This window comes from Calonectris borealis, chromosome 2 (assembly GCF_964195595.1).
Source record: "Calonectris borealis chromosome 2, bCalBor7.hap1.2, whole genome shotgun sequence".
NCBI lineage: Eukaryota > Metazoa > Chordata > Aves > Procellariiformes > Procellariidae > Calonectris > Calonectris borealis.
The window spans coordinates 48680280-48692304 of NC_134313.1; the positions used below are offsets into that span (position 1 = coordinate 48680280).

Consider the following 12025-nt stretch of genomic DNA (forward strand, 5'->3'; position numbering starts at 1 on the left):
GAAAATTATGCTGTTGTAAGGCTGAGTGTCAGCATGCCTAGAGTGCTTTTTCCTTTTCTACTATTTCTTGAAACTAAAGAAACAAATAAATTTATCCTTATTCAATGAGAACTTCATTGCAAGTGAAAAAACAAAATAAGTTTGTTACAGGCTGTTGCTGTAAGTTTATTTTTGCTGAAGTTTCTTTAGCCATTTCTGGATGTTTGACTAATAATGTATTTATTATTCTAAAATAGTATTTTGAATTTAATGACAAAACCAGAACTGGCTTAATTATCAATAAGTAAAAAGATAGCTTAAACAGTATTTAACTAAATGGATTAATAGAATGCGAGAAAATATACTCTAATTATAAAAGAAAAGTGAATGAGTGAATTAAACAAGAATATGTTGCGTTATGTCTATAAATACTTGATCTAATTTTTTGTTTCTTCATTACTCTATTTTTAAAAAATGGACTTCAAAAGTGTCTTCATTTCTAATGCTCAGAATAAGAGATGTGATTTGTACGAACATATGCAGCAATTATGCCAAAACTAAATTTCTTCAGTTCTGTGGTTACTATGGTAACCAATATTCACTGTATTTCATTTAGACATATACAACAGAATGGAATATGGTAGGTTTAAGATTTAATAATCTTTGCAAAAATATTGTGCTATAGTACATGATATTTTAATTATGGGTAAGGGGACAGATCAAATAACTAACATGCTTAGTAGCATGAACATTGGTAGTAATCATCTTTAAAACATATTTGGATGATTCTTGTGGTAATAGAATTTCGGGTGCTCATTTCTAACAATTGAATTGAATTCGTTTTTTGCTTGAGCAGGGATATTATTCCTACTACTGTCAGGTCTCTTTGACCTCCCAGGAATAAGGAAGAGAATAGTAATTCTCCTATTGTTTTGTTTCTGGTCTTGGAATGTGTGAGGAAGGACACTGAAATAGTAGATTAGGTAGCACCTTTAGTCAGAGATAGTTATGTTTGATGTGAACCCATGTTGCAGAATGTGAGCAGCTCTTAATCTTAAGGTATTTATTTTCTCAGTACTAGTTGGTAAAAGTGTAATTCCTCTTTTCTGATTTGTGTCAGAAAGGTGGAACTCAAGAATATGTAGAGAAAGACAAAGTGTATCATTCATCACTATGGCACAGAATACCTGGATTTAATTCCCTTACCTATTACAGATTTCCAGTCCTTGGTTTTCATCATATTTAATTGTCTGTGGGTTTGTTTGTTTGTTTGGAGTTCATATTTGCACTAAGGTCTGTGGAAAAATAATTGGGATTAAGTTTATTTGAATTGTATACAATCTAGCTGGAATGAATCACAAGAAGAGTGGAATACTGGAAAAAAATCAGATTGATTTTGATACAGAACTATTTCAGGTATATGATAATAGTAGGATCTCAGCTATAATATTTTTAGTTTTGGATACCATTAGAAGTTTTTGAGAGTACATTATTTGACCTTAATTCCCTTCTTAAAGCTTAAAGTAGCTGGTATAATGGACTAGTTCTTGGGATCTTGTTCCTGTGAAAGGAATAAAATACAACAAAGAACCTAAGGAATTCTTCCTGTCTTTTGTTGCTTTTAATAATAATTCTAATCTTTTTATTAGAGTTGGTGGTTTATATTAGCCAGCCTATCAAATTCTACATGAAGCCTTCTTTTCAAGCGTGAGACCTGACTATCACCATAACACATTTCAATGCTGCAAAGTGCTATTTGAACAACACTGTGTGCTATTTTGAAACATCTGCACTAATTGTAGTTTGGGGGAATAATTTCAGGGACATTAATCCCTTTCTGCGTATTCTGAAGTAAACCTGGGCTGCATTTCAGTGGTTAAAAGGATTCACTGCATTACTTGAGGACAGGCAGAAATTGTGCAAAAAATTCTAGGACCCTAAAATCAAATGGTAAAATGCTGTATTTGCAGGAAGTTAACAGTTGGAGGTTAGGAAATGATAGAATAAAATGAAGATTGTTCATGGAGTGTTAGCTCCTCTTAACTATGAATTAGTTTATAATTTTTATTTATGCTGACTGCATTTTGGGGAAGGAGGAAAAATTCCAACACAAATGGCATAGTCACAGTGAAGCAGGAATCAGTGAGAACATTTTAAACAAAATTCTTCTGTGATTTGGCCATATCTATTGTGCTTATGAAGTAGATAATCTCAATTTGCACTTAGTTTACTTAATAGTGAATTAGAGTTTTAGTGAAGAGGTAAGTATGGGAGTTGATGAGAAAAAGGTTCTTACAGAATAAGCTTTTTATGAAGCATATTTATGAATATCCCAAGGCTCTGCCTGGGGAATGGCATTTATGATGAGAAATAGTAGTACTAGCTTATGTTACGTGGATAGAAATTCTAACATCTGGATTCTGATCTCTTTCATTGAAAAAATTTTATTGAGGATTTTGCTTTTAACAAAATTTTTTTAGTTCCTCATCCTTCTATTTGAGATGTTGGTATTAGAAATTTATTTTTATCAGCTGACAAATTATTTCTGTTATAGTAAAGTACCAAGAAAGTAATTAAAATGTTGTGTGTGTTTATTTTAGCTTTAGTCATATTTAATAATATATACAGTGTACATATATTTTTATAAATAGATATATACACGTACCTGATGAAAGATTGACAATGCTTTTTTTACTCCTTTATGGAGTAGCATACAATGACTTTTAAAAGGTATACTGTAGTAATATGATAACATAGTGGTTCCTTTGTCAGAGTGAGAAAGTTAGTTTGAATTCTGTAGAACAGTTTGTGCAGAATAACACTTCCTGAAGGTCAGAGGTAGAATTGTGAGTGCTAACTCACTGGATTTGGCTTATTTTTTCTGGATAGGACAATATAAAAGAAATTTTTTTGTTTCTATTTTGATAGCTACAGCTGTGAAAATACATAGTCTAATATTTGTATATATTGAGGCTAAGATTTTCAACAGATACCAAATGAACTACGTGCTGACTAATTTTTTTTCCAAGCCTCAGACTGAAATGATACTTTTGTCATCAACTGCAGATTTGTCCAATATACTTTTTTTTCGGTGGGTTGTTATGTACAGTGGAATGTGTCTTTGTGTTGTGTATATGAATCCTTACCAGGCAAGTGATGTTCTCACCTTTTTCTTAACACATGCTCACGTATCAGATAATAGCCTGTTCATACCTTGTTCCGGATGTATTACTGGCTATATAAGCAACAACAAATTGAAACTGTTCTTAAGCTTTTTTTTCTGGATTTCATCCTTTTGTATGTAGTATTTTTCTCCTTTCTAGAGCTATTCTGTCTGTCAATACTTCTTTTCTTTGACTTACTAAGAGTTTCAGATTCTTTTATACTCCTTTTTGGAGCTAATATGGTCCATCTGGTCTGACTGTCAGGATGAGCCTGTAGGAGAGTAGAATATCACTTTGCAGAGTCCAAGAAGCTGACATCATGTCAGATATACAGTTAAAAATTCCAACTTGCCAAATTGGCGTATTTCTTTGAACAACATTGAGTCCCGCCATTGGCAATAATTGTTTCAGGAAATTGAAAAAGCCACCAAACTTGGAAAAAATAGGTATTAATGTGCAAATAACATGCAAGAATGGCTCATATAATACATTTTCCATACATTTCCTAAGGAGAGTTGCATAGTTGAAAATGTAGTGACTTGAAACTTTGTTATTTGTATTACGAACTTTATTTAATTTTAAAAAATCTTTTCCATAGCTTTAGTTTGAAAGGTTTTGTTGGTATTTTTCAGAGTTTTCAAGTCAATTAGTTTGTTATGGTAACAGAGCAATAATGCTGTCTGCATTGCAGTGCATGGAAGTTCATTCTTCTAACATCTCTTCGGAAGAGACTTGAGTTTGAGTTTCATGGATCAATAATCTGAGGTGTGGAAAGTGTGAAGAGCATATTTTGGTCTTGCTCTTTTTTTTCTCTGCCCATCCATCCAGTTGGACTCTCAGGCAACTATTTTCCATTTCAGAGTATTTGGAATAAACGTATCTCTATTTTTTAATAGTACTACTTACAAGAATATGGAATGCTAAAATCTATGATCTATGTGATATTTGTTTCCAGTATTTTATATTGATGAAAACTGTAATATAGGTGTTGGGTTTTTTTTGCTTTTTTACTAGTCAGTTTTTGTAGGTCGATAGTAGTTGGAAGCCACAATTTACTGTGGAGTTCTAGAATGCCAGTTGCACAAGTTGGGGCGGGTGGGGACGGGGGGGTGTCCACCTGGATCTCTGTATAGCAATACAGTTATTTGTCAAATGTATGAATTTTAAGGGTGATAAAATATTTTGGTAAATTACCTCAGCTTAACGTCCTGAGGCTTACTTATCTAAGTTTTCAGCCAGTATTATTTTTCTGAATTATGTAAATTATAAATAAATAATGTTGGTTTTGTTTATTGTAGTAAATCTGAGTTACAAGTTTATATGTAAATAGGTAGATTATTTTCCTCTCATATTTATCTTCTGTCCATTGAGACGAGAGTGTTTCAGACTACAGGTTTATAGACCTCCCTTCCATTGACAGTTTTTTAATTAAAATTCGTCTCATAGGTTCTCCATTTTGTTTTTTCACATTTTTCTAGTTAGTGTTGGTTACCACTGTCATGATAGGCTTCGAAATAACCTGTATAATTTAAAAACCCAGGCCACATAGGTTGAAATTTGGCGGTCTTGTTTTTCATTTGCTTTTTAACTGTAATTTCATTACTTAAATAGGATCCACTGTGTGATTTGTACTGCCATCAACTGTTTAATTGCTGTTTTTCCCTTAGTAGGAAAAGTGAAAATGAATTTGCTAACCTTTAAAAATACTGTAGATATATCATTGATGAATACATTTTCTTGCTGATGAAAATAAGAATTTTTGAAATGTGTATATGTGTATGTATATATGTATATGTATTATTATTTTTCTAATCATTAGGCTGAAAAGTACTACCAGCAATAATGTTTGAAACACAGTCATTTTCCTATTCTTCTAAGGACAGTAATGGGCCATCCCAAGGTACGTCAGGTATGTCTTCTATTATACAGTTTTCAAATAATTTAATGAAGGGCTTAAATTTAAGATATAAGAAATTATTTTATATTTTGTATTTGTAATATTATATAACACTACTCCTCTTTCTTGGTTCTTATGTCACGCTGCTTGAAAAACCTGCATACAAATGATGAATTTGTAGACTTTGAGTGTCAGTTATTGACTTACTGGTGTCACTCCATCCTCTAATGGTAGTTCAGTTTTCTATCTGAAAACAAAATTGGCTGTATTTCACTTGTCATTTAAATTTAATTTTTAGATTTTAAGGAAATGGTAAATAATTCCACTTTCTCACTGAGTTGTATTTCTAGCTTGCTTTTACAACGGGATTAGAAGACTTGCATGTATAAATATTTGCATTTACCAAGGAAGACCAAAGCAGTAAGAGAGTAATCTTTTTTTATTAAAGCTGTTCAAAAATTTCAGAATTTTTTTTAAATGGTGGTATTGTTTGTTGCATTAGTGATGTAAAGAAAATAAACATAATTTTTACAACAACATTAATGTTAATTTAGTAAAATGTAAGAGTAATAACAGTAGAAGCAACTAGGGGAAATTAAATAATGTTGGTCTCAAAATCTGAACTTCTGTGTTGTGCTTTAGAGTACAAAAAAGATACCAAGTCTATATATGCTTTGTTAGGATTGTGCTGTGTAGGCATCCTGTGAAGGTTTCTGGCTCTAGGAACAGGCAGAGCAAGATCCTATGAAATAGGTTTTGATATCCATTTTAGTGGGCTGTCTTTTCAAACAAAATCTTGCAAACCATCTTTTCCATTCCAGTAAGGCTGTTTATGATAAACTAAAGTTAAAAGAGCCTTATGTAACCTACAGACTTTTAACGTTTTAGGCTGACACTTTAATTAAGACACTTAAGAGATTATTCTTTTAAAAAAAAAAAAAAAACAACAAATCCCCAGACTGTATATGAAGGTTATCTGGTTCTACTTTACAGTTTAATCCCTATTACTGTTATTGTTATTTTTGGTTCATCTCCAAGGCACATTAAAGCATTGTATCTCCCTGAACATAATTAGGTTAATGTTTCATGTTTGTAGGACAGCTTCTTACACTTTTTAATAGCTCTACTGCTAAGTTTCAGTGTCTTGTTCCTGACACCTTTCATTAGTGACCTCTACAGTCAGATTCCCATTCTGTGTATTAATTAAATTGTTAACATTCAATAGTGTGTCACAGTATCATTTATTTATGTGGTTATAAGGCTAACAGACTTTAAAGAAAACATAATTGTGAAATCCACATGTTCTCGTAAAACAGTTCATTTATGTCATGTAGCTTTAAATTCCCAGCATGGGAACTACTGTTTTGGAACTTCATCCCTTCATAAGGTTGAAGCAAACATTTGCTGGAACTAAGTATTGTATACGTAAGAGTAGTCTAAACTTGCCTCTAAGGCCCTGTGACCTTTTCTGTTTTGCTCTGGGCATTTCTGCCACCTTTGCCTTTTTGGGTTCTGATATTATTTTACTGTTTGGACAAAATCCTTGCTGAGGACTAGCGTAAAATCATCAAACTCGATTCATTTGGGATGAATTATGTAAAATTAGTTATAGCAAATTGTATTTTGATCCTAGCCCCCTTTATCATGTCTCATCTCTTTCAAATTATTCCTTCATATTCTTCAAACATTTTTGAATTCCTCTCCTTGTATTTGAGATTGTATTCAAAAAGGAATAACATTTTGTGCACGAAGTGTGCATAGTAGTAGAGGGTACTGTTCTCTTAGTCAATTTCAAGACCAAAGCTTACCAAGTTCCAAATTAAAGGAAGAAAATCAGGTATGAGAAAATCTCACACATGCCCACACATGAGGTTTACCAACCTTCTGTATGCTCTTTCTTTTTCCAGATAAAAACAAGTGGATCACCACCAGGCAACGTAGCTGTGCTTTTGTAAATACTCCATTACCCTGCATTAACAAAGCTATTGCTCACATTCAAGAGTTAGAATTAAAGATTGAGAAATGCTTTCAACAGGTACATTTATGGTTGAAAATGGCCAAGTGCTTTTTATCTTTATAGGAATAAGTATGTTTTTAAATAGGATTACTATGTTGATTTTTGTAAAAATTTAACTTCATGTCATATATACTCTCCAAAATAGTGCCCAGCAGGTTCATTTACAGGTCATGATGTGTTTTTCATCTACTTAACAGTTGTGGCAAATCAAACTCTCTTATTAAAATCAATATGCCACAATATCGTAATGTAATATCAATATATCATAAAAATTAGTAAATTCATATATGACAATTCAGATGCACACAGAGTCAAGTTGCTTCAATGATATCAATTGTATGCAAAATAGTTTTTGATACTAATCTTGAGTAGATAGACAAATTGAACTGTCTGCCATTTTCTGTCATTTATAGTAAGCAGTGTTTTTTCCTGAACAGTACTTAACAATTCCTTGATTAAAAAATTTCTTTACTCTCATGTTGAGAGACATGAATTTGAAAATATTATGTTTCTTTCTCTAGCAATACATGATGTTTTCCTAGCCTATATAGATTTTGTGTGAATAGAAACGAGAATAAAGGGAAGCTAAAAAAACGGGTAGGTAGATGAAGAAAGAATGCAATATATACTGTTTTAAAGTGTTGTAAAATCTTCCCATTAACTTCTTTGAGAGCATGATTAGTATCATTTAAATAATTCACTTTTGCTGGAGAAGTGTTTTCCAAATGTTAATAAACTTACACTGCAGTAATAAGATCTGATCGCTGCTTGCACAGACAAGTTATATTTAAATAATTTATCTCCAATACCGACAGTAATGTCATCATAGTAGCACATCAGGAAAACTATCTTACATTAGTATTCCACAAACGCTGTTAAACACTCTGCAGGGAGATTTCTGCAACTGCAGCATAGATACTAAAAGAATCCAAGGTGCATGAACTACTGTTATATCTTGATTTACAGCATAAACATTAATTTGATAGGAAATTTTATATTGCCTCATTCACCTTTATTTAAAATAACATGAGAATACTGAAATGATTTTAATGTCATAATTTTGTCATCAATATACATGAATTAGATGGATAAGCATTGACATGTCCAGATGTTTATTCATTTTAACGTTAGCTTAAATTGTATGTGTAAGTCTTGTGCATATTTTCTACATCTCTTCTAAGTTTGTGTAACTTAGTATACAGACATTCAAATTAGGCCTCTAGAGGCCTCTAGATGGTGACATCATTGTAACTATGAGTCAAGAGGAGAAAAGGTGGGATTGCTATAGTATGAGTATTTCATTCTTAAAAATCAAAATTAGGCATATGTACTGAAATGATTATACCACAAATATAGGGAGTTTGGATTTTTCTTGTCTATATATGAATTTATTTACATCTATGCTGGTAAATTAAAATATTACCAGCAATGTGTTCCAGACATGGAAAACCTTATATCCATACTGTTAAATTCTTACCCTCCAAAACAGGATGGACATTATGCGTACTGCTTTTGAGGAATGGACCCTGACCCTTTACAGTTCCTGAACCGTGCTTGGAAACAGTTTGGGAATGGTTTGTGAAAGTGGTAATGTCCCTTACCACAGGTTGTACCAGTAGGATTCAGTAACAATTTAATGGTGTAGATGATCAAGTTGCTGGGCCCAGAAAACTTCCCTGGCAGTGTTTCATTTACTGTTGTAGACATAGCCCTAATGAAGAAAAAGCATGTGAAGTTCAGACAGAGTCTCTGCTGTAGTTTTGAGATTAAAAACAAACTACAGAAGTTAAGAGTGTAAATAGAATTAACAATATTAAGGGATTTTTAAAACACATTCTACAAAATTGAGTGATACATAACATGTGTGTACAAAATCTGGGTTTTATTCCCCACTGTTTGGAGATGCACAGTTTTTAGGAATTCAAAAACTTTGTAAATATTTTAAAATGTTAAAAAGCATTCATCTGTATGTACACTAATTAGATCCTCTTATGATACTAAATTCAGTGGCCTATTATGTTTTTTGTTAGGAAACAAAAGAAGTGTATAGCATCTGAGATGTATAATGGAGTTTATGTTTTGCTTTTGCAGTATGGTTATGTGTTTAAGGAGGAGAAAATACCGTGGTAAGAATCATACATACAAAATCATACAAAATAATGCATTTATTTTAATGTCAAGTAATTATTTGATGAGATGTTAGTCTGACTATAAAGTCTGCTCTGTGACCTGTAGAATTTTCCAAGTTCTTCTGCAACATAGAATACATCTAAAATAAGCATTCTTAGTGTCTGCAGGATCTAGTTACTTCAGAAGACCAGAAGTGTTTATGGAGAATTTCTCGTATCTTTCCTATTCAGTGTTTAATTTTCAAAGATTCAAGATGATCGCAGGTGTCACGACCCACCTAAGTGATGAATTTCTGTTGGTAACAGTTGTTCAGTTATTGATACTTCTGAAATTGTGCCAATTGTACCAGTTATCTGAGATACCTAAATATGAGTAAGGATCCTTATTTTAAGCTCTTGTTGCTTTAAGTTTTAGGTTAGAACATGACGTATAAGCATTCTGAATGTTTCTGCATACTTACTCTGATCTTTGTAAAGTTCTGTAAATACTGTGTACAATTTTCTGAATTTGCATTGAGGGTCAAATTTAGTCTCATTTCAGCTTGGCTACACACAGGGAGAGGACAAGTAATTAAAAAACGGAGTAGGAAAAAAGTTTGAATGAAACAGCCATTTCTTCATCACATGCTGTAATACGATGGGGAAAAAACCAAGATTTTTTTCATTTTTTTCTTTCCTCATTTTCCTATACTGCATAATGTTAAGAGTCTTATTAAATGCATTATTTTTGTGTTTTCAGTGTAGTTTTCCAGCTACTTATGTTTAGTTCAAAAAACTTATGTGTGAGTGTCAAAATTGCCTTGAATCACACTATAGTGTTTGCAACTATGTATCTTTAAAGTTAAGAGAGCAAGAGAGGATGCTTGTTAAAATAAAAACAGAACATAATTCCTAAATTAAAAATAACAAGTTGAAGAATTGTTTTTTCTACATATGTTTGCACTGGAGATACCTAGAATATATACAGAGTTGTTAAAGGTTATAAATTTAAAATGTAATTTTAAAATGTAAATTTAAAACATAATATTAAAACATAAAACTCATGTAGTTTTTTTCTAAATTTTACATCTTGGCTGCATGTATTTTGAAATGCACTAAAGAACTCAGACTTCTCCTAACCTAGGATACAATACAAGTGTATTTCAAAGCCAAGTACTCAGAAAGTACGCAAAAGAAGTCTGAATGTGTGATTTTAAATTGTATTATTCATGATGCAGGCTACTTGATGATGTAGTTCTAGTTACAAAGACTAAAAGAGGAGTTTGAAGAAGAGAATGTATCTCATGCACTGAGCTGCTTGTCCTGGCTGTTTTGCTTAACAAACCCTGTATTTCCCTGCATATTTTTATTTCATATCAGATATACCTATTGAGTTATTTTGTGTTTGCCTACTTACCTAACTCCTGTTTATCAAACTCCTGCGTCTAATTTGATATCTCTTCCATCACCAGGTCCCAGTTTTCCTGTCCAATGTCTTACTATTTTCCTTATTGCACAAAATTTTTTGTTCTATTCCCTGTAATTTAGATGTAGCTTCTGTTAATCTTGAAGGCTTCAATAGTATTTCTTTTGGTCTGTTTTTGGCATTTTGTCTCTTTTGGCTTTTTGTCTGTTATTTCTTCATGGAAAAGGAACTTTTTTGTAGAGTTCTTTAAAATATATATGTTCACATTATGCATATATGTGCGATGTAATGCTGTAACTGCAGATTTCATTTCGTCTTAGCTCCATATGAAGAACTTGTATGTGCTCTTTAAGCTGCACATGTGGGCATAAGCAGATGGTGTTATCCTTCCTCCCCTTGTTCTCAACTCCAGTAGGCTAGTGACCCTCTTAAGTTCACATGCGGGCTATGATTTGCTTGTGTTCTTCTTCGACTACTTGTGTTACTTCTTTCACCCACTTACTTGCAGGTTAAATTTGTCCTAATCTCATTTTAACAAAGCCCTCCTCATCTCTGCTTTTGAGTCTCGGAGATTTCAAAAGCTTTTCTGTTGGAAACTGATTAAGCCTTGTGCCTTGATTGTTTTTCCTTTGTATCTCTAAAAAATCTGTTTTCTTCATTGTTGACCCTCAAGTAATGACTTCACTTAAACTGATAAAACTGAAACTACATCTGACCTGCAGTGGCAATGCACAGATACAGCACTAAATGCTTCTGCCTCTTAGGAGAGTCTGGAAAGTATAGCATATATTGCTCCTGTATATTCAGAACTTGGAAAGGGTAACAGCTTTTCTACAACAGTTTCTCTTTCGCACATCCTCGGGTATGAGGACAAAAATTGAAGATCTGTGTAAGAACAAGATGTAAAGAAATCTGTTTCTTGTATTTCTGAAAAGAAATATAAGAAAAACACTTATATGGGAATTGTATAATTAATAATTCTTCTGTATGACTTGCAGTGTTTTTTAACAATTATTCCATTTAACTAGCCAGCATTTAAATGTGTAAGATTCAAGAAAGGAAATTTTGACTTAGAGAAAGTAATATTTACTTAACAATGCTAATTTAAATTCAATCTAAAATTTTTTACTGACAGTGTTTTTTTTCTACAGGATAACAAAACAGATCAGTGGTGAATCTATTGAAGATATCTGGTTATCATTATCCTCTAATTTGGATTTCAAAAAAGCTGATGTATCTTGTGAAGGTAAAAATATTTCATAATACTCAGTCTGAGTGGTAAAAGTTACTTATCCTCATTTAATATATGCTTTGCATTTGTAATAATAGTTGCTTGTTGCCTGCTTTGTGTCTTTTGTAAATGATGTATCCTTTGAAATCTGAGTGTCATCTGTCAAGCTGACACATACTTTTAAAATGTTACATTAAGTACTA

The 12025-nt window shown here is 32.3% G+C and overlaps 1 protein-coding gene across 1 annotated transcript in view; it reads left to right on the forward strand.

Annotated features, from left to right (window-relative positions):
• The first annotated feature begins 601 nt into the window (after positions 1–601).
• Positions 602–12025, forward strand: part of CCDC178 (coiled-coil domain containing 178) — a 67909-nt gene continuing 56485 nt past the window's right edge. The window contains exons 1-5 of the mRNA XM_075140719.1: positions 602–619; positions 4963–5052; positions 6948–7075; positions 9149–9183; positions 11743–11837. Coding sequence (XP_074996820.1) covers positions 4986–5052; positions 6948–7075; positions 9149–9183; positions 11743–11837 — 325 coding nt within the window. The 5' untranslated portion in view covers positions 602–619; positions 4963–4985. The remainder of the gene's footprint in view (positions 620–4962; positions 5053–6947; positions 7076–9148; positions 9184–11742; positions 11838–12025) is intronic.